The sequence below is a fragment of the Sinocyclocheilus anshuiensis genome, unplaced genomic scaffold (assembly GCF_001515605.1).
Source record: "Sinocyclocheilus anshuiensis isolate Anshui unplaced genomic scaffold, SAMN03320099.WGS_v1.1 scaffold2166, whole genome shotgun sequence".
In the NCBI taxonomy this organism is placed as follows: domain Eukaryota; kingdom Metazoa; phylum Chordata; class Actinopteri; order Cypriniformes; family Cyprinidae; genus Sinocyclocheilus; species Sinocyclocheilus anshuiensis.
The window spans coordinates 901,064-924,949 of NW_015557079.1; the positions used below are offsets into that span (position 1 = coordinate 901,064).

A 23,886-nucleotide genomic window follows, 5' to 3' on the forward strand; every position below is an offset into this window, starting at 1 on the left:
TGTATAGTATTTCAGTCTGGCGAGTAAACGAAAAAATTTACTAGCCAATGGCGATTCAATTGCCAAGGTGTCCGTAGAGGGTTGTTGAAGAACAAAATATGTCATATTTAATCTTAAAATTGAAAATTTTAACCATATGAAATTCCTATAGGATTCCATGTCTGGAATTAGAATTCTGCGTTGACCTACAAATCGACGTCATGACTGAAAAGTTCTATTGCAAATGTTTCTGTTGATATATTTTCATGCTGTGCCTTGAATATTTGTACGTTTGACAGTTAGTTCTGTGATGCCTACATATATTATGGTGTAGAATATAATTGCCCTATTAAACGATTCACCTAAAAATAAAAATTCTGTCATTAATTACCATCATGTCGTTCCAAACCCGTAAGACCTTCGTTCATCTTCGGAGCACAAATGAAGATATTTTTTGAGAGTGTGAGTACCACGCTGGCGCTTTCCCCAAAACGTAATCAATGCAATCAGTGTCCTTTACATTCAGGAGAAAGCGCGCGTATGAGTCGTAGTACTCTCCAAAATGGCAGAAGATGGTAACTGGGGGAGAAGAATTGTTGAATAAATTATTTTAGTTTTCTTTGCTCTCAAAAAGTATTCTCGTAGCTTCATAAAACTGAAGTTGAGCCACTGATGTCACATGGACTGTTTTACCTATGTACTTACTACGTTTCTGGACCTGGGAACATTACAGTTGCGTTGCTGTCTATGCAGGGTCTGAGAGCTCTCACATTTCATCAAAAATATCTTAATTTGTGTTCCGAAGATGAACGAAGGTCTTACAGGGTTTGGAACGACATGAGGGTGAGTAATTAATGACAGAATTTTCATTTTGGGGTGAACTATCCCTTTAAGTAGAAATTCACATTTTCATAACAACAGGAACATGTTTTTAAGTCTTAAATTATGGTAAGGTACATACAAAGTCTTTATCAAACAAATGACAAAACCAAAATATTACTAAAGACACAAGACCTGTCAGATTAGAACATACAAAAATAACATCATATAGGCTATGCAATACTCATTAATTTATTAAAAACAGTTTTGTGAGCAATAATTCATAATTAGAGAACACAATCAGATGTTTTTCGGGTCAAATTATTAAATATTTAAGGTAAATAACCTTTACACTTATTCTATTGTATCTCTCACGTTTAATATATTAGTTACACTAAACTACAATAAGACAATGTACATCAACAGCAACGTAATATGGAAAATACAACCAAATATAAACTCCATGAAATTTAAATATATGTATTTTTGTAGAGCTTGTATAAATCCAAGTCATCATGATGTATATGGTGTGTGCAGCTGCAGGTCATACATCAGACAGACAACAACGAAATCAAAAAGAGCTTCGACAGTATTTTGAATCAGTATCAGCTTTTCAGGTCAGCATCACTTTGTTTTCTTGAAATGCATGAAGTATAAAGTCATGATTGTCAGCTGTAATATGTGACTCCATTATTACCCGTTTTTGTCTTCAAATCAGCCTTTAAACAAAAATCCATACGCTCACAACAGCACACTGTTAATACTGTACATCAGTAAATGTACAGTGTTTGATGAAGTGTAAATTAAAGATGTATGTTCTAAATAAACCTTTTGAGATCATTGCACATCTCATTAATGCGCAGATGATATAACAGAGTTCATCTGAAAGACATAGGATGACTTTTTAAACAGTAGAAATGGTCAGATATGTGTCAGTTTTACACAAGTCAAAATCACTGATGACATTATTTCAACTCCTTTCAGTAGGCTGAGCCACACAATCGTCAAGAGTTCAGTCATAACCATAGCACTTCAATTCCTGGCTGTGGAGTACATTTCTTTAGTGTATATACAGCACACCATGAACTTTAGAAGATCTGTTGCTCAAACAGAATCTTCTGGTAGCCTTGCGGTGGAGGATGGTAGAAGTCACTGAACTGGCAATCCAATATTGCACTATCGTCAACTGTGAGGGACAAGACGAAGGCATACAAGCTCAGATGTGTTATTTAACAATAAATTCTATTTAGCAATGCAAGAATTCTGAAAAAAGTATCGAAATACTTATTTTTAGGTAATTCTTAGGCAACTCAATTTGTGAAATCATTTAAAGGTCCCATGGCATGAAAATGTCACTTTATGAGGTTTTTTAACATTAATATGAGTTCCCCTAGCCTGCCTATGGTCCCCCAGTGGCTAGAAATGGCGATAGGTGTAAACCGAGCCCTGGGTATCCTGCTTTGCCTTTGAGAAAATGAAAGCTCAGATGGCCCAATCTGGAATCTTCCCTTTATGTCGTCATACGGGGAAAGGTTACCTCCCCTTTCTCTGCTTTGCCCACCCAGAGAATTTGGCCCGCCCATGAGAAAATGAGCTACTACCGTGCGAGGCGAGCGCAATATTTTTTTATTATTTTTTTTTAAATAACTATTTTATAATAGTTATTAAAGCAGCACTATGTAACTTTTTATGTGCTCAAAATTTGCACAATGTATATAATGAGCGAGTACATCATGAATTCATCTTCCAAACCGCGTTTTTGTCTTATTCCAAATCACTACGGTACACTTATAAGTACTTATATTTGGACTATTGTAACCTGGTTGGGTCGTCACCGCTGCGGAGTAACACATACCTGCGTGAATCACCATAGACATAAACTTAGAGAAGTAGCTCCGGTTGGAATGTTCTTCCGCAGGATGTGTGCACTTCTGTTTATTAACCGCTAGAGCGCCAAAAGCAGGGTGCGAACTACGGGGGAGCTCGGCTCCCCTTAATAAGACATGGGCTCCCCTGAAAACGTGATTTGTGAATGTTATTCGCAATTAAGTGTTGTGGCTGGGTTGTTATAGGTCTGTGTGACTCTCGATGGCTTAGGTCTAACTGAACGGAGGAATTATGGTATTCTTCTGTAGCCTGACGACGAGTAACTTTAACCGTTGTTCATGTGAACTCAGACAGCCTGATGCTTTGTATATAGACTATTTGTGGGTGGCTGTTTGTTGTTTCACCTATCAATTCGTGTCGATAAAGTATAATAGGGTAAATCCTGTATAGTGATTTATCCTATATAGTGCTTGCATAAAGCAAGTAGTGCATACACTTGTAGCTGTTATGTATCTTTGTAAGTTATTGTAAGCCCCCGCGCAAGCACACGAACCCCCCGTTATAAAAAAACAAACAAGTGGGCTCCACCAAAGTCCACGGTATAGTTCGAACACTGGCCAAAAGTTACATAGTGCTGCTTTAAAAATCTTTTAACAATACTCCAAAATACTTACCATAAACTACAGGATAAACAGTTCCTCTAATGCCTGATGCTGGACAGTTCATATTCTTCCCATTTAGGTACAAATTCAGCTCCACATGGTCATACGTAACACCCTACACACACACACAAAAAAGAGCGAAAACAGAAACTTAGATACATGAAGCTATTACACTGAAAATGAACCACTGCTTTCAAGAAAACTCTCATAGCTCCTGCCAGCATACATATTAGTGCTAAGAGGTTTCCATCTTACAGATAACCCACTAAACTCAGTATGCAATTACAGTCAGGTGGTACACCAAAATGACGTTCACAACGAAACTCCAGTATTTAATGAGTCTGCAATGATACAGTTAAGAACCCTTGTTATTAAAGGCAGCAAAATCCCACATGGAATCCTCAGTCCAAAATGGAATGCTTCTCCCTTTACCAAGCACACACACAAGTAGATTTATTTACCAACAAATCCCACATTAATTCAATGCTACCAAGACTCACCACAATGTCTCCTTCCTGCGGTAAGCTGTTTGCAGGTAATCGGTTCTTTTCTTCATTGTTGTGGTACACGGTGCCATCTTGCCGGAGCACAAGGCTGCGTGGGTCTCTACCCATAGGGATCTGATTCAGATTTGCTTTCTGTGTTGCCACTCCTACTCCCCAGACACCTGCAAAGGCCAAAGTTCACAGCAGTCACACCTAATGACTAAAACAAACTGTAGACTAATTTGTCTAACTTGCACGTAAATGCTTGCACACATCACGTCTTACCTGTGGACTGAATCTTGAATTCAAAGTAGCTCTTGTTTTGATGGAGAGGGGCGTTTGCAATGCAACCACCAGTTCCACATATGCGTCTTCCACTCTTTACAATGACAACATCAGTACCTGAAATATCATAGGGAAATAATCAATTTACCACATACTTAATTAACTGCATAACAGAGACCAAAATATTTTACTGCCGTTTTTTCTGCTTCTTGACGTTCTGAAATTGTGCTCTTCTTTCTCATTAATCCTACATGCTATACATTTTGTGTCATTTTACTATCGTTTAATAAGCCACCTTCCCTCATACCATTAAATTATATACAAGTCATTACAGATGACAAACTCAAATAACTGTAAATACACTTGTTATGCCAAGTCTGACAGCAGTGAAATTATCATAACACTTACTGTATGGCGACAAAGGCATTTATTTTTGAAAAAGGACAGCTTTGTTTATCATATCGTCAGACTCGAACTCTTTTCCGTGAATATAATGTGTCTGAAATGTCAGATCGCAACACGTACCCATGTGATGAGTGTCCAGCTGAACCGTGGGCATTTCCTTCAGTGTTACGTGGCCCCTGTTATTGTCTCCACAACAGCCAAAACAACATGAAACCAAAGCTGCCATAACGGTATTTCTTTCACAATAATAACCTTAATATTAAATCATGTGGTTACGTTCTATTTAGTTGTTATACGATGCTATTTGTGCTACAAATCATCGGAGGTCATTTTTATTCTCTCTACATGCTAAGCTAACAGGATATGACGTGAAGGTTTTTTTCTCTCACTTCCCTCCCCCTCCCCATTATTTCCAGGATAGCTCAATGGCGACCTCTAGTGACCAAAAGACGGACTGCTATTAAGGGGATAACGGCCAAAAATGAAAATACTGTCTTTTACTCGCCCTCATATTGTGACAAACCTATGTGACAAAATTATGACTTACTTTCTTCTGTGGAACACAATGCAGAATATTAGGGGCTGACAAGCATCACACACCATTCAATTTCATTGCATCTTTTTCACACTAAAGTGAATGGTAACAAGACTGTGACTTACTGTTGTGTAACGTAGAAGAAAGTCATAATAAATTATGACGAATTATCCCTTAATAGTAAACTTAAAGGGAAAGTTCATCCATGAATTAAAATTCTGTCATCAGTTACTCACCCTCAAGAATTTATTTCAGCTGTTGAACACAAACTAATATATTTAGAATAATGTGTGTAACCAAACGGTTGACGGTAGCCATTGACTTCCATAGTATGGGGGGGAAATACTCTGGAAGTCAATGGCTACCGTCAACTTTTTGGTTACCAACATTCTTCACAATATCTTCTTATATGTTCAGCAGAGGAAATAAACTCATTCAGGTTTGGAAAGACACCAGGGTGAGTAAATGATGACAGTATTTTAATTTCAGGGTGAACTATCCCTTTAAATTCATAAGATTGACAACCGAATTACCACACCATAATGTCACTTAATCGGCAGGTAATTTTGGCCTTGTTGTCTTTGGGAGACAACAGCAATTTGTCAACTGTCAGACCGTACAGGTAACAGGAAGAAAGTTTGATATGATAGACTACTGGATCTAACTTTATGGCATTATGTGTACAAATGTGGATATGTGTGCGCGATCGTGCAGAATGAGCGAGACAGCTTAAATCTGAGGGATCAGGATCGATGTGACCTTAAAAGCTTTTAACCTGCTCTGTGCCACTCGGTTACAGCTGCGAAGTTTTGCATAGCAACAACCTCACCGCTCAAAGTAAGGGGGGATCTATATCTGACCAACTACTTTCAAAAACGAAGATACATCTTTACTTCTGTTCATATATTTTCTTGCCCTCATATCAAAGGCAAATTAAAATAAACATTCTTCAAGACGCCTGTTTGTTACTTGTAATACGTAACTTCGATATTAACTTTTGCTGGTCGTTTTTGAAGTTCGCTAGTGTTGAAATCTGCACAGCAACAAGCGCCATGATTACGTTTTCGGAGTGCCCTAGTAACTGGCGCGCGCGGTTTCTATCCAATAAAAGAGCGCGTGATGTGTTCGCAGTTATGCGGTGGAAATGTTTTACCCAACATCCCTACTTTTCATAGGATTACTGCGTTGTTGTAAAAAAAAAAAAACATTTATTTTGACTGACATCACCTTCTTGTCCTTTAGGGTGACTAGTAAGCAGATGTCGAGGTAAACTGACCAAAAGAAGGTAAAGTAGGCACAGTGTTTCATCATTGTCTTCATGTCAACCTTTTAAAAAATGTTTTCTGATTTAGCTTAAGCTAGTTTAATAATTCATACATAGTCGCTATCTTGTAATGGCGAGAGAGCGTTTAACTTACTACTTTTTGAATAGGGTACAGACTTATACTAACTTTACCGGGTTCGCCATGTGATTTTGAGGTGCAGGTGATAACAAATGAAGTGATGTTATAGCGAGGTCTGTTTGCTTCGCAGTATGGCATAAACATGAGCGCACTTATCTGCTTGCCTCGAGCCGTTTGAATGATAACAAAACCGTTATTTTCAGAACTGCCCAATCAGATTTCACCGTAAACCTGCGCGTTGCTCAGCTGTGACACGCCAAATGATGTTTCTGTGGAAATTACCGGGTATGATCTCGCCTTACCTGCCAAGAATAGCTTATTCAGAAGGAAAGAAAAAAAAAGTTATGCAGCCCTTTTGGGTGCACTATGAATTTCCGCTTCAGAAAGTGTTCAGTGCGATTTCATAAGTAGAGTATTTAAGCTGTAGTTCAGCCTAGGGAAAGAATAAGCTCAGTGACACGAGAAGGGAGTGCCGTAAGAGCAAAAGAAAGTGACGTGGTTTCTGCCCTATTTTCTCTCGGTTCGCTAATATGTCCGTCATGTATGTCGTTCGACAATATCATTGATTTCATACGTACCTGCTTTTTATTACGTAATACAATGTACAATAGAGGTGGATATGGCATCAAAGGACTCATAATGTGTCAAGTTAGGGCACCTCATTTCGACTATAGTTAAAACGAATCCATTTACATTCAGATTCTGTGGAAGACAACAAATCCAGTGGCACCAAACCTATTTACACCAAAGTTTCTCGATATTCAAAAAAAGTTTCTGTTACATAATCGCAAGTGACCAATCAAAATGACACAAAATGAAATTTTATAGATTTACGTTTGGTGTATTTTACCTAGAACAGTAAGGTTTAAAGTGCATAGCTCCACACCAGTCACTTTTTTCCTTGTACACCTCCGTTGATTTTTACGAACGAAATCAGTTGTATGGCATCCTACCACTGAGAATCTAAATAGTGTTTTTTTAATACTATGCATCTTTAATACAACCAATAACCATTAAGGACAGTGTTCTTTTTTTGAGCATTTTTAGTAATTATTACGTGTAGTCCGAGTTTTAACTTTCTACGGACAGATACTCACTGTGAAAGTGTCAAGCGGATATTGAGTGAATGCTCAAATTAAAATTAGTTGATGGTCAGTTGCACATAGACGTGTATTTTTTCTAGATATTCTGAGGCTTCGTTCAACCACATTTACTGTCATGTTCCTTTTTTGGGAGCAGGAACAACTGCCATCATACATGTGAGGTCCCGTCATCCATGATAATCAGGGTTTCTTTTAATAAATTATTTTAAAGGCAAGAAAATCTGCTTGTACTGAACGACCCAAAATACGACTTTATGTCCGTCCTTGAGTTCTGTCATTTCAATTAAGGTTCAGGTACATTCAAACAAGCGCATCTTAGTGTGGCTAGATATTGGAGTTCAGTCACTTCTAAACCAAGTCCATTAAATTTGAGCAAAAATGTAGGTTAGTCCCTGTGATTTTTGGTCATTCGTATCCCTTGATTGAGGCAACAGGCTCAACTTAGTGTTTCGGGTTGAAGTACCCTTAAAGTTTTATATAGATTCGCATTTTTATAACGCATGTTCATCTTTCATTTGCTTATTTGACAGAATTTTGTACAATTGATCCAGACGAACGCAAACTTGTCTTAATCTTGTCCTGATGGTGGACACGATTTTGAAGGATGTTTCCTCAGTATCGCCGGAGGAGAAACCCGAGCGTTTCAACTGAGAGGGAGTGTAAATAGACTTGATATTAACGACCTTTGCAGAGGGAAAGAAACGCGAGAATCAAAACAAACAGCGCAAAGTACCAAAAGGGGCCGAGCTACGAAGTGATTCTGTCAGCACCCCTCCCCTAAATCTTAGCTTAAAACGGGGGGCGAGCTGAAAACGTCAAACCATTTAAAGTTTCCCAGAAGATGGCGATGCTGCGTAATTCAAAATGTGATGTGATGATGCTTAACACTGTAATACGACACATTTTATAACTCTTTTCTGTTTTTTTTTTAACGATGTGCTTCGTCCATAATAGGCAACAGGAACTGCACATTATAGTCTAAATATTCTTATTAGAACTTGGTGAGAAATGTGGCAGATTTATGTATTTGACAAACTGCAGAATTCGCGCACAACGCGACTCTACACAATTAATTTTCCTTGATGCAATCGTTGTGATTTTAATGTTATTTTCCTTTATTGCATTTTTGCATGTACATAAATTGTATCAACGAGCTCCAAGCACTTTTAAAGAAGCATCTGACTCATTTAAACTGAAATTACATAATTATACAGCTTATTTGATGTTTGATCAAATTCCATGTCATCCGTTCTCAGAATAAAAGCGTTCAGAACACCGGCATGTGCACAGTATGTTATTAGTCAGTCGTTAATCTTGTTGTGCTTTCCTGATGAGTGATCCCGAAGCACACAGGCCGCCGCAGACGGTAAACGGCCCGCCTAACTCCAGCAGCACGGTCAATACTGGAGGATTCGCTAGTGCTTTGACTCCAATATTTACGTGCTGCTACAGCCAGGCAGCCAGTCAGTCACACGGCCAAGTTCAGGAGACTTGCTGGCACACGTAGTCTTGCTGCTGCTGCTGTCTGTTCACTCGTTTGAATGTGACGTACGCGTATGTCCTGTCGTTCTTGCCGCAGCACAGTACGGCCTGCACCCCCGTTATAACTCACAAACCATTCTGTGCTGCTACAGTACCGACAGGCCCCGCGCCGAGCGCACGAGCGCCCACACCGCCGCACAGACACGCTCCGCGTCTCGCAACCTGAAAACACAGGATCAATAAAAAGACAATGAGTAATTAGTGTCAGTATGACTACCTGCTTTAATGAAATGATGTCAAATTGACTTCGAGGACAAAAAATAAAAAGGCTTGCTCAGGACATTAGAATCTAAAATCAAGAATAAAGATAAAATACCAAGCTGCAGTTCTGATTCAAACGTGAGACTTCCTGAGGCTTTGTGAACTTATTTCTCACCGTTTGGTTTTGCTATGCAAATGCAGCAGGACATGGATCACTAACATAATCATGTATGAAAACAAGTGGAAGTGTTTCTATTCTAGATCTACTCTAGAAAAGTGTATCTATTTTAGGAGTCAAGTAAAGATAATTTTTGTTTTTGTTTTAAATGGGAACCAGAAAAAAAAAAACTGGCAGCTGCCAATATCTAGTTTCAAGGTCAAATGCATTGTTTTCCATTTTTAAAAGTCTGTTACATCATGAAAAGCAAAGGTGACAAATACAAAAAATTAAGTGAGCATCTCTGTTTTTAAAGATATAAAATGTTTCTTTTTAGAAATGTTATATAAATGTTACATTGCTGCTCCTTACACTATTTAACTATAACTCTTTTTTTTAACTGTCTTCTATTTTTAACAGCACATTTCTATTCTACAGTGGATTTTTCTGGAGAAGTACACAGTGCTCAAAATCTATTTGCATACTCTTAACTCTCTGGTCAGTTGTGGTAATTTGGTACCTGTTCTGAGAAAAACATGATATTCACACCGTTCTTACACAACCTGCCTGCCTCTCACTGATGAAATCCCCATTACCAGGTAAGTGTGCACTGTGATTAAAAAGTTCACTGTATCCAAACCTTCATTTAGAGAGATTTGACAAAAGCAGATAACTTCAGAAAACCAGCAACTGTTAAAACATACAAACTGATAGTGTATAGTGTATTTATGCAAGTTGTCTAATTGAATTGTATTTTTCTAAAACTATTTTCATATTCAATATAAGATTTGCAAGTAGATTCATATAGGTAATTCAAATCAGTCAAGATGTGAATTTTTAAAGAACCATATGAGTAAGCTGAAGCTTGCATACGGTTAAGCCCAAAACTATCTTTGAAATGACTCTTATGCGGGAGTGAATTTACATGAAGTGTGCAAAGTGCAAAATAACGGGCTAATAATAACAATTTCACGCATGACTAACTTTCAGTATTTATCATGTTCTATTTCTGATGTTAGTTGTTTTTGTAAACCCCCAGGTATCGGTTCCATTCAGTAAACGCACATGTGCTATTGTACCAGGTGATCCAATACTAACAATAAACTTTTGGTGTAACACAAGCAAGAGGACAGTGAAGCATCTGCTGTCTATAAGGGTAAAATTACAGGTTATGAAAAGAGCCCCATGGACTTGTGGGAGAAAAAAAAATAGCGCTCCCTGACAAAAGCCTGTAACCTCCCACATTATAATATTTACTTGTGTTGTTTGCTTTGTCTGTATGCCTTTCACTTTATTGTTTTCTCTTTCTTAGGCACTTCATGAGGATATAGGACTTTTTTTCTTCTTCTATATACTCCCGGTATTTTATGCATTTCAGAAAATAATTCAACTAAACCATGCTTCTTATAACCAGTATAGTTAAAATGGTTCAACCAGTGGTGTACTTACAGTAACTTGACTGTGTCACAGCTCAGTGTCATGCCGTGTGCTCTACATTCCTTTCCTGGAGAAAACAAAAATAAAGCGATATTTATGAAGCACAAATTCTGGCTGTTATGTTTCTTAACATATAATTACAGGTACAAAAACAAACGTATACCATCCACATAGCATGCAGTGTTTTATTTATTTTTTTATTGGACAGGTGTAATTTATCTTGTGCTTGTACATTATGTGAAATATTTAAATGAATACTGCATAATCTTGTTTGAAGATTAATCCTTGTGTCATGGTTTGTGTCTGTGTGTGTGTGTGGAAAAGGAAGCCCATCCCCAACAAATAGTACCACAACTGTACCAAACCTATGAAGAGGTGTTTTCTAAAAATTACAAAATGTGTGATATTAAAAAATATAAAGTTTAATTACTTTTAAATTTAAAAAAGTATTATATTAAGTAGTTAAAAACAACAACACACTTGTCCATACAGAAGACAAAAAAATAAAATAAAATAAAACCAAAGGACAAACAAAACACAAAGTAAGTTTTAATAATGCCCACAATATAAATGTAATTCTAAGTAGTAGTATTAATACTTAACTGTAAGGGCACACTTTGAATAAACTAACTTTTACGGGATAGCAATGTTACAAAAAAAAGATGAGTCATCATTTCAGCCTAATTACCCAGCAACATCAAACTCAAAATTAATTTACACCAACAAATAATTTTAAAATCATTATTCATTTTTGAAATTGTAACTTACTATTGAGTACTATGCTAACAGCAAATTCATAAAGGCAAAAAACCCAGTGATGATTTTCATTAAAAGTATTGTATTAGTATTTACTGACTCACAGTGACTGAATATTATGATAATAAAACCTAGATGGGACGATGAATTCAACAACATAAAAGCCCATCAGAATAATTAAGTTATTTATATATTCAAGTTATTGAATGTTACACTGCAGTGTACATGTGTACCTAAATAAAACAAAATAAAGCATACTCAAACAAAATAGTTTATTTGCTAACCAAATTAACACACTCTGGTGATGTGAGGGGGTTAGTCTGATTAGTGTATTTTTACGAGACTGCAGCTAGATGTGTTGTTCCCTGTAACTTCGTATGCCAGAAGTTAGCAGAGAAACATTCACTTCCTACCACAGAAAGGGGAAGTTGCTCCCATAATTTCACTTGCTTTTATAAGAGTAACAAGCAAAGGGGGCACGAGAGCACACAAGTGTGTGTAAAAGCACATTTTTATACACACAAGATCTGCCTAATGGGACAAAATAAAACAATGCTGGAACTGAAGGAAACAAATCTGACATTTTTAATCCCACTCTACACACTATCAACAACTATTTTTGATCTTTGTGCAAAATTGGTGTACTCTTGAAAACATCTAGACTTGATATACTAGAAAATCTAATATTCAATGCAAAATAATTCATAATTACATATAAACACTGTAAATAAAAAAAAATATTTGTTAATACATTTTAAAACAAAGAACTGGAAACTTGGAGCTACACTGTAGATATCAAAACGGGGATGCTATATTTATGAACTAAATATTTTTATTCCACAATTTATAAGACGCGACTATTTTATTATTTGGTCAGTCTTAAATGGCACTGCATTTCTTATTTTTAATTAGCACCACTGTATTTTTTTTTATTAGGTTCATTTGTATTTCTTTAAAAAGTGTGCTTACATGCTTCAGATTAATATATTGCCTTTGTACATGAAACATCACAGCACAAACGCAATATACAAGTTATTTCATATTGTATGAACTAACATCGCAAAAACACATCAAGCACTTTAACTGCGAGGAAGGGGGGCTGAACGGGCCTAATACCTTGACAACAGCGCAGATCCCCATAACAAGTGCATTTGCCTTGGTAACGTCAGATAGGGGCAGCCCCTGGCAGCACATGTAGTACTAAGAAGAGCTTACAATGAAGAGTTCTGCTGTTTGGCATCAGAGAGCTCGACTGGCGCTGTGTTCCTCCTAGCAGATAGCTTTGTAATTGACACTCGGATCAAGATTTTCATTTCTGTGTTTCGCATCTAAATGATCATTTACAAAAGGACACACACAGATACACACCCACCAAGAATCGAGAGTCCTCTGATCTTGCTGGGCAAACAAAAATACACACACGCGTGCACGCACAAAACTGAGGCCTGAGTTAGGCCTGAAAATCATGTTTCATACCGATCGGTTTACTAGCAAGTGAAGTTATGAAATCAAAAGCCCCCGCCCCAAATGTTACTGACATTCAGGTTTCATGATAATAACACAGCCAAGTGACTCTTCTTATTTTCCCTTCAAGCTACTACTTGAAACTACATCAACCAACTTCTTTGAATCCTAGAGGCCCTTCTTTAACTTTGTGGCAAGAGCCACGCTGAAATGAGCTAACACAAGGGGGGGGGGCACACAACAGAAACCTCACACTCATTTTTAGGACCAGTTCTGCTATCGCATTTACTTCAAAGAGTCACTATACAATGTTTACAATTATGTTTAAAGCAGAGACACTGATATAAAAATTAGCTAGAACAGTACAGGCCTGTTATATTATCTACAGGAGCTGCTGCTACTAAAAACGATGAAAATGTGATTCCTTTGAAGTCAATATGGCACTTAAAAACCAAAGTATTACACAATGTGAAACTCCACAAAAACCAGATCAGAATCAGAATAGGGCTGGACAATAATTCAATATCAATATGTATCGCGATATAATTTTTTTCATCAACATGAATAATATAACTGGTGATAGCACCTCAATTCATGTTTTTTTTTCTTATACAGTATACTAAATTATATTTTAGGCGTAGAATATAGGGTTTAATTTTATAGCTAAGGTTTAAAAAAACTAAGGGAAATATTTACCTCCATTTGAGTGGAAGCCAGTAGACAAAGCTGTTCCACATTTTTATTTATATATATATATATATATATATATATTATTTTTTTCAAAGCATCCAAATTAAGAGGAACAAATAATGATTAGAGAAAAATCATAAAGATAATTCACAGGCCCTGCACCTAGTTTTTCATATAGTGTGTGTGGGATGGGGTCTGAGTCAAATGCAATATTACAACATCATCATTAACATAAGGCAAAAATGGCATTAAACACTGGGCATATGACAGGGACCAAAAGAATCAGTGGTCTTTGATGTACATGACACACACTACAATTATAAAATATACATATTTGAGGGTTTCTATTTGGATTTGGGCCAAGAGGTTCCAATTGTGTTATAATTGCGAAAAAGACACTTGCAATACACATCACAATGAGCTAGTACAAGTCATTATGAACTATCATGATTGTGACTAATATGTATGTGAACAAGCTAACGCTCACTAAGATCAAAGGTTAGAGCAAAATTTGGAGAATTTCTTCTTTGTAGCAAATTTGTTGCAACTGGGTGAAAATAATGCAGCTGGACCTTGAAAGGGCTGATGAGTGTTTTACAAAATATAACGCTGTTAATAAAATGTAACAACTAGCTCTTAATAAAATGACTTAGAATAATATCAAATACAATCTTTGGCCTTGAGGAATTTTTCTACTAGTGAATGCAAAATTAAAATTAAAATCAGGATTTCAAAGCTGCTAAAGAGATTGTGTGGAATGTTTGTTTCTTTTTCATTTGAGAAATCACCTCTAATTATTGAATACCTTATTATCTAATGTCTGTAAATTATCTAATTAAATATGAGACTGTCCCAAACTCTGTTCCGCTTGTAAAAATAAAACTACTAAACACATTACTATTTCAAATTGAGTGGCTGTCTGAGAATGTGCATTAATTTAGGCCTTGTTGGCATGCTTTTGTCATTATCCGTCGTACTTTAACTCACATCAGCCAACGTCTTGAGTGGATCCTATCAAAGAAACACAAGCCCTGTATAATGCTGTAACCTTTAGTCCTAACCTAAAGACAAACTCAATGTAAAGTTGTCTAAGTGGGTCATTGTCATAATGTCCAGCCTCCGCTCGTTCACAACAGACCACTGAGGGATCACCTCATGACCACAATTACACACTGACATGAAATTATAAATACACTAACGCACACACACAGGCGAAAAAAAAATTTTAATCCTCACACGACAAGCCACAAATGTGACAATGAAATATCTGTGCAAAATGTGTAAGTTGTAGTTTGTTTGTTTTTAATCATAAATAATTGCTCGTATTTATTTGTTTGTCTAAGACGTGAATGAAGAGTCTGGGTGGATTCATACAGGCTCAGTATTCAGTTGTGAAAGAATAGTTGTTGTGGCTGGACAAGCAGTAACTGAGGCATGTCGCCATGACAATATCTGTTTTATACATTCCTGATATTCTTTTTCTAGCTGACTGGAAGCCGCATTACAATGTTAAAATATTACTATCACTTTATATTAGAAGATTATGTTCAACTCTCATTTTTAGGTTCTTTTTTAATAAATTAACGTTTTGAGTGAATGCATGTGTACAGTGAGTTGAATACATAAGCAGCCAACTTTAATTAGTAACTATTACTGGTTTTACAGTAAATCCACTGCAAAAACATACTATAATTATAACGTTTTGACATAGTAATCATAATTATGTGCAGATACTAACAGATATAAGGAATTCTAATGATTTCTGCCCACTATTTTTATTTAGGCCTTTTTTTCCCCCCCAAAAAAAAAAAATGTTTGTGATAGGTGATCGAGCACTTACACTGCACAGTGGAATGACTGAGCCTACATTAAAACATTGATATATTAATACTGCTTTACATAAAAAATTATAGCTAACTGCTTAAATTATCAGTTTCTTTTTAAAACTTTTCAGAAATATTAATGCTTTTCAATAATTAATGTAAATTGCAATACATTGCAGTGAGTGAAGAAAAATCCACTCGGAAGTCATTCAAGGCAACAATATTGTCCTTCTGACACAATGTAGGGCGATAACCAAAGAAATATCAACACAGACTCTGATTAAAGTCACATTTGGCCTCAAAAATAGTTACAGAGTGCGTGGACAATTTTCACTATATCATTACACTTTTGACAAAAGTGTCTATAGCTGTTTGGTTAAAAACAGCTACAGAAAGCAAGCTGTGGAACAATAATGCCAATAGCGTTTTTGGTAAAGGCCTGTGTGACTTAAAAAATGTATTCAAACAAATTATCTCTTGTATACTTTAGGTTAAATTTGTTAGTATAATGACTTGTTTGCCTATGCCATAACTGTATCAATAATTATCAATATTATAAACCATGCAGGAAAAAAAGTCAAGAGCATAATTTTGGCTCATTTGAATCTCCAGGTGCGGCACGCCCTCCATGAGACACCCAATACACACACAGACTGAATGTGAGGAGAGGAACACACACCTCAGCAATTCCACCCTCACAGTAGTTCAAGGGCTTACTTTTCCATCCACTTGAGTACAAAAACCGCACCAAAACAAAGTTACTTATTGTTTTAAAAATGGAAACACGGCCTCTGACACTCATCAGAGGAGCTGAAAAAAAATGTAAGTGGTGCTATTGAAAACTAATAATAAAGGTAGCAAGTAATTGACTTAAAAATACAGATATTTATTGAAGGTCAGGACAGAATAAAGGTTTTTCTTTATTTTGTGAATAATATAAGCAAATCTAAAAATCAAGTAAAATCACCAAATTGCATTACAAGGTGAAACTGCCCTGCTTGCAACCATAATTGCTGAACTCCAATTCACATTTCCAAGAAAAGCTCAAAAGCAAGAATGATCTCCCTTTCTCTAGCAGACCAAATGCGTCCTATGCCCTCCCAGCTCTGGATGCACAAAAAAAACGCGAAATTTTACTATTATTCCAACTTTACACAATGACACTTGACGTTGTTTTTAATATCCAAGTAGTTACGCAAGTCAGAACAAGACTCTACCTCATCGTGTCAATTTTTATAAGTCACATAAACACCACAGTTGTCCATTCAATCTAGTTGTAACATATTATATTGTGATGCCTCAATCAAGAGCGTTACATTATGACAGCGTCAGGTCACAATAATAATAAAAAAATAACAAATAACTTTTTTTAAATCAACATAGGCTTCCGTGCTTGGACTTATAAAATGGCGCAAAGTATTTACCCTAAAAAACAATACGCTTCAAGACCGTTTCACGACAACGTGGTCTCCTAAAAAAAAAAACTAATTACAATCAAAGTCACCTTTTTATGTCAAGCTCGATGAATGAACAGTTTCATACAGCTTACCGGCTAAAAAGGCTGATGTCTCCTCTATAATCTGATGCATCACAGACTCGGACTGAACTGCGTGTATCTGCGCCAGCGACTCGTCCGTTACTCCCGCTCAAAAAGCGACGTGAAAAAACCCCAAAATGACACAATCTTCACCACCGCCGCGCAGAATCCCAATCCTAAAATCCTCTGGTATTTTCCAGAATTTTTCAATATTTTTCCTCGCATCGAGCGTTATTTTTATATATTATTTTTTAAAAATCGCAGGTTTTCTACATGCGCAGCTGAGCGATAGCCCCCTTTTCTCCTTCGGCTCCACACTCGGCTCGTACTGGTCACTTCTGTGCTCGTCGACACTAGATCGCAGGCGATTTTACTCTCTAAACGCGGTCCGATCGTGCCGTTTCCCCCGCATTCAGATAATAAGTGATATTTTTTTAAGACGAAGCGTCGCGCGCGAGCTCAGTGTTGATGTTATCGCCGCTCACTCGAAAATGGCGCCTAAAGTGACTCTCCTCATTCAAATCGGTAGGAGCCGCCCCCAGCTCGCATGTGCATGCCGGGAACATGGACTTGGAGAGCGGTTTTGAAGGTGGGAAATAGAGTGATTTTACTGGAAGGAAATGTTTTTATTCATCACCGTCAAAGCGACGCGAAACAATATTTTATTATGTGAAACTGCACGTTTAAAGACGTGCATGTGTTTAGAGGGGAAGAATCCCGTGTGCCTCCGCCAATTGAGGGGAAGCACCCAAATCGGGACAGATAAGGACATAAGAAGTCTCGAAAAAAAATAAAAAGTAGCCCTTGGCTATCTAATGCTTGTCATTTAAGCTACTTCATCGACTTCTTCCCTGCCAGCTCCCTATAGAGAAACTTATGTAAGGTGTTCTTCTGTATACGCCCTATGCAAACTGATAGTTCAGTCTCAGTGGTGTTGTAAAATATCCATTCTGCTCAGAAAGAGAGGGAGATATGACCTGGTTTTTCCTCAGCAACTGCTTTGTGACACACTTGAAAGCCCAAATCTTAATGCTGCCCACTTATCAACACGTAGAAGATACCAGCACAAGAGTTACCCCATTTCTTGTAATTTGGGTGATTTATTACTAACTAACATTCATATGCAGCAGTATCAAGGCTGACTGAATATACATTACACCTATGGCACCTTGCTGCCAATAGATGTGAACTACTGATAATCTCAGATGTTTTAGGCCTAGGCTATCTGAAGTTTCACAAAAGCTTGTTTTATGATCTGAATATATTAATAATCCACATTTTACAGTTGTATATAATAGACGTCAAAATCAACCTTATCACGGACCTCAACTTTGTTATTGTTAGATTGCATATAAATATTACAGCGCTGTGTAATTAGCTATATTAAAAGACATTGAGCTTATACAGCATGAATTACAGTCAAATACATGAAGCATGACGTTTTGGGAAGTATATGAATAACCAAATGCACAATTTTAAAGTCCCTTATACTGTACATACATAGAGCGTTTTCACTTGGAAAACATACCAACAATAAATGCAGCCATATATTTAAGGCCCTTTTTTATACAGCAAGCTACATCATTACTGACTAATTTCTGAATTCGGGACTCTTGTCATAGAACAGAACAGAACTTTAACACACTCTCCATTCATGGCTTGAATTGCTGAATCAAATGAAACTTTCTGCCTTCATATTTCACCCTAAACAACTCTCGAAATAGACACACTGCAGGGCTGCAAATTACATTCAATACACTCAATGAAAAAATACAGAATTTGAATGTGCTTAACTTGTTATTTGAGTTTCCTGTTGGTGTGAGAAGCGTATATCTCTCTTCTCTTTAAACAGCTGTGTGGTTTTGTTTTGCAATTTGCAATTTGATGGAGTTGAAGAGGACACCAGAGTAAAAGAAAAAAATAAGCTGAAAATTTGCTGAGTCGGCAAAGTAAGTTGTGGCAGACTACAATTGCTGGGTCACTGAAAGTAGAAATTTTGTGTTTTGTTGTATGCAGTATCTGATTATTCTGACTCTTGCATTACATTAAACCCTTGACCTGTTGGCTTACTCATTCATATGTGATATTTCTGATAAATTTGAAAGAAATGAGTCACAAGTCAAGCCACATAATGCAGAAAAAATACAGAAAAGAAAACATGCCTTTCCGTTTATTCGAATTCATGATCCTAACATTTAAGTAATTAGCTGTGTTCTAATAAGGACAAATACGTGTGCTGTGCACCCAGCGCACTCTTGCACCCTCCACTTTTCAAACCTTTTTTTTTTTGTAGGGGGGTGAAAATAGGGGCAGTTGTAAGGGGTGAACTTGAGTGTGTGTGTTTATGAAAGGGTTTTGTTCTCTCATTGAAGGGTCTCGGACCCCCACCCCATCCCAAAGCTGTCTGAAGCAGCTGCACCCCTGTGATCTCTTTAGTATGAGGGAGGGGGTGGGAGCATGTGAGGGGACAGCCCCCACTTTTACAGAGGCCAGAGCCTACACACTTAAGTAACAACATCCATCAAAAGCCAATAGATGCCTGCAAGTCAAGTCTGAGAATACAACAGCAACCTTTGACCCCTGTTAAGTGGGCCGGCCTAACAAGACACAGCCACTGACTCATGGTGGTTTGTTTGGTTTAACTTCATTTATTAGTGACCCAAAGCGGGAGAGATCTTAAAGTGGATGGTATCTGATCTCATGGCTTTACAAAAAAAAAAAACTTTCTAATTAAATGCTTTATAGAATATAGAAATCACTCAAAGTATGAACACAAAATAGGTTCAAATAGGTTTTTTTTTCACCTCACAGAACCTGTTAGCAGAGCAAACAAGTAATTTCACGCAAACACACTTTATCTGAAATTTAGTTTCTGGCGTTATAGCCTGGAAAATTTTGCACCAATCATAAAAGATAAATGTATGCTATTTATATACCACGCAATGGGGTGAAATGGCAATAGAATTTCAGTAAATGTAATATCATGTGTTTATTATGACATACGACTGATATTCATTCAATGATTATATGTAGTAATTTCATGTGATAGTGAACTGTCTTGACTTTGTAGCAAGTCATTACATGGTATTTCATCAACCCTGTCTAATTTATGGCATACCACTATCTATCATTATGGGATTTTATGAAGAGCACCAGCAAAAAACCACACGTTTTGCCAGAGATAATGCACAGACCAATACAAACGCCCTCTTTGGATAGCTTAAGCCAATAATATATGAGTTAATTACTTCTTTTAAGTTGGCTTGGGTCACGGTAACGTTTTGATCATTTGAATGTGGTGAGTTTGGTCCACACAATACATCCACGCCGTTACAAGCCATTTACGAGCACCTCGAAACATTTTCATGCGTCCAGCAGAGCAAGCGGTCAAAATGTTAAGCATTACTCTGCTTGTGGCAGTGAAAAAAGGGAGTCGACTGTACAGCGACGGACAGATACAAAGGCACAACAGAAAGAGCAGCCGCTTCAGCGGTACGAACTCAAATCCAACCGGAAGTCCCGCCCCGCGGCAGCTTTAACTTCGATGATGTAACCCCTGTCCAAATTTAGAATGTTGTTGATGCCTCAGAAGTTTCTCCTCTGGCTGAGAGCGCTGTCTATCACTCGACGTCACGACTATCCTGTTATTATTGTAAACAGTCAACCCGTTCTTTTACTGTCGTCCTCCACCTCACGAAATTCTCCCCCGGTCCTTTGTTCGCAAAGTATCGCATCGGCATTAACAGCAATAGCGCAGTTTGGTCGCGGAAATAAAACGCGCCTGTTCATACTCAGCAGTGAGAATGAGCAACATGTGAGAATATATTGCTTTTGAGACACACAACACATCCTCGTATAATTTTGGAGCGGCGGAATGGAAGCGGAATGCAGCTTCAGTGTAGTTGAACATAATAAAACCCGGCACTTCACTGCTAGGCATTCACTACAGCTTTTTTTGTGCTCGATGATGTATGTATACGCGCTCGAGCCGCTCTTTTGATATGCTATGCAACCTTTGCGATTCCACGAAATTAATCGTGGAAAGTGTCATTGACATTAGACGACTTCTACTTAAATCCCCCTCCCCGCATCCATCGCCTTTTGTTGAACCCCTTCACGAAACAAATAAACATTAATTAAAAAAAACTAGCGCCTTTCTTTTCCGACCTTATAATAACAACTGTGCGACCCGCGCTTTGGTTGTTTACCACCTCCGCTCATACATAGCCTATGTGAATTTTAGATAAACCGATAATGAATCGTAAACAACACGGCAACTTTCGTCCTCAAATATTTAAATCGCACAGCCAATACAAGAGATAACACTGTGAACGGCAAATCAACAACAAAGCTTCGCTCCGTCGTATTTCCTCGTATGAAGCAGGGGAGCGCGAGCGGAGCTGGAGAGATTGGATATGGAAAAGAAAAGGCTGGTTGCGCATCCATCGCCTTTTCTTGAAACCCTTCAAGAAACACAAATAAACATTCATTCAAAAAACTAGCCCCTTTCTTTTCAGACCTAATAATAACTGTGCGACTGTGGTTGTTGACCACCTCCGCTTAAACATAGCCTATATGAATTTCAGATAAGCTGGATAATGAATCGTAAACAACACGACAACTTTCGTCCTCGAACATTTAAATCGCACAGCCAATACGGGAGAACACGCAATGTGAATGGCAACTCGACAACAAAGCTTCGCTCCGTCGTATTTCCTCGTATGAAGCAGGGGAGCGCGAGCGGAGCTGGAGAGATTGGATATGGAAAAGAAAAGGCTGGTTTATGATACTTACTTCAGGCTTGGAATAACCTGGGAAAGTGCAAATCCGTTTTACGTGTAAGCGAGCCAATGAAGCGGTGGGAAAGATATTCCGGTAGAATGCCGGACCCATCAGTATGTCACTGAAGCCCTTCTCTATCTCTATTATTGCAATTACGCCAAGCTTCAAGGAAGTTGTCCTTTTGTTCCAGCATTTATACATTGCGTCAATGTTGCGAAAAGAGGAGGCGGAGCGGTGGCACTTGGAGTACGAGAGAGAGAGAGAGAGAGAGAGAGAAGAAGCGAGCACACGACCTTATGTACACAAAACCCAGACCCTCCACCCTATAACAAAATCGACGGGATCAGATGAGATCACGTGTCCCCCCTCACTGTACAGCTCAACTCATACGGGGCAAGATATGCGCTCGCTGGGGGGAAGCGCGAAGTGCCAGGCAAGTCTTCATTAAAGCGCTGCAATGACAAGCTCGAGCAGCTTACACAGTGACAGCGAGAACGGATATCTTTATTAAGTGTGTATATGTATATGTGTTTGTATGAATATTTTTGCAATATATTTTTTTCATGTTTTGTCAACGTAAGTCATGTTGCCATGCCTTTAGAGTTTTTTGAATGTTTAATCAGGGCTGTCATTGCACTGTGGCGATCCAGTTGTAAACCACAAAGTTCATGCTGTATCCACAAAGATATTAAAAGAGCTTTCTTTTAATATTTGCATGCATGCATAGCCTACAGTAGGTATAGTTTGTAGTGAACTGAATTACTTTATGTAGTGATGCATGCGTGGTGTCCTACTGAATCAACCGGACCATTGCTCCAGTTACAACAGAGTTGCATCACGGAGTTTTGCTTGTCGATTTTCTGCTTCGCTCCACGGCCAATAAAGAGTCCGGTAGATACTCAATTAGATAACCAATTGTTGTATGTAATTAAGCGTAACAAAGTCACCTGCATGGATTAATTCAGATATTATTTGAAATCCGTACTTACAAGTGTTGGCCCATATGGAACAAAGACAAATGTCCGCATGACAGTTTTATTGTCAAGAGTTGTTGATAGTTAAACAACGAGACAAATAGATTTTACAAATACATTCAGTCAGATTTTAGTAATACGTTTTTTAATTAGTGATAAAAAAAATCCGAGAGACCATCAGCCTTAGCTACACCGGGGCCTGTTGAGTTCACTGGAGTTAACCTTGGCCCAAACTTGACGTAGCCTATACCCATCGGCTCTTTAGATGATGTTAAAAATTAATAAGTAAGCATATAAACATGTGTGCACCGTGATACCGACACAAATCGGACAATACAATTAGAAATTGAACTGCGAGTGAACTTTTTTAACCCAGAGGTCAAACTTTTAGGCAGCCTATCCATCATGTTAATAAACCTACAGTTAGAAATGTGTAAAATGAAATTCGGGTAACATTTTATATTGCAATGTCTATGTTCAAAACATGTTACTTAGATAATAGTAATAAAGTGTTTACGCCGCGAGGTAATTTCAGTTTTTATATAGCGAGTAGCCTATGTTGGTCATTTGAAAACACACGGTAACAATCGTAATGTGAAATGACGTGTTAAAGTTTTCATACTGCAGTGCAAAATTAAATATCTGCCATTTAATAAAGACTGCTCTTTGATAAATACAGGATTCTGCCCTTGTGAAACAGGCCCACAGACGAACTTTTCAGAGAGCTGTCACCCGTTTCTCTATACACGGACCCAAAAGTTCACCTGTGAACAACCGCGGAACAAACGTGTTCCTTTATGCAGATCATATGGTGGTTTATGACAATGTATTCTGTGGTAAAGACTTAAAAAGAATACATTACTCGCGACCTCTCTTTGTAGTAGCCTATGAAATGTAACTGACGAGAACTCAAGAATCTCTATAGCCTATAGGCTATTTGCAGTTGCTTCACAACAGGTTCGAGGATCCCAGGAATCTTCGTATGTTATAATAGAATAGCAGGTTATTTAAATTTTAGTG

General features: G+C 37.7%; 1 protein-coding gene and 1 long non-coding RNA gene across 3 annotated transcripts; both read right to left on the minus strand.

The window, feature by feature from the left end:
* Positions 1-869: 869 nt before the first annotated feature.
* On the minus strand, positions 870-5,078 carry LOC107676840 (SPRY domain-containing protein 7-like). The gene is made up of 5 exons (XM_016471523.1): positions 4,583-5,078; positions 4,058-4,174; positions 3,788-3,954; positions 3,300-3,402; positions 870-1,984 (listed from the first exon to the last, which is right to left on the minus strand). Exons 1-5 carry the CDS (start codon positions 4,686-4,688, stop codon positions 1,887-1,889), a joined length of 591 nt encoding a protein of 196 aa, XP_016327009.1. The 5' UTR covers positions 4,689-5,078; the 3' UTR covers positions 870-1,886.
* Positions 5,079-8,597: 3,519 nt separating this feature from the next.
* On the minus strand, positions 8,598-21,975 carry LOC107676897 (uncharacterized). 2 transcript variants are annotated; one of them, XR_001632785.1, is made up of 2 exons: positions 21,905-21,975; positions 8,598-10,907 (listed from the first exon to the last, which is right to left on the minus strand). It is a non-coding gene; the product is annotated as an uncharacterized LOC107676897 (long non-coding RNA). The 2 variants fall into 2 exon arrangements; XR_001632784.1 differs by lacking the exon at positions 21,905-21,975 and adding an exon at positions 17,123-17,583.
* Between the last annotated feature and the right edge of the window lie 1,911 nt (positions 21,976-23,886).

What these genes read in the sequence shown, in the direction of transcription:
- LOC107676840 (XM_016471523.1), bottom strand. Translation starts at nt 4,688, where the DNA reads ATGGCAGCTTTGGTTTCATGTTGTTTTGGCTGTTGTGGAGACAATAAC. An exon ending in GCTGGACACTCATCACATGG is followed by an intron (nt 4,175 to 4,582) that starts GTACGTGTTGCG and finishes ATGATATTTCAG; the next exon opens with GTACTGATGTTGTCATTGTA. An exon ending in CGCAGGAAGGAGACATTGTG is followed by an intron (nt 3,403 to 3,787) that starts GTGAGTCTTGGT and finishes GTGTGTGTGTAG; the next exon opens with GGTGTTACGTATGACCATGT.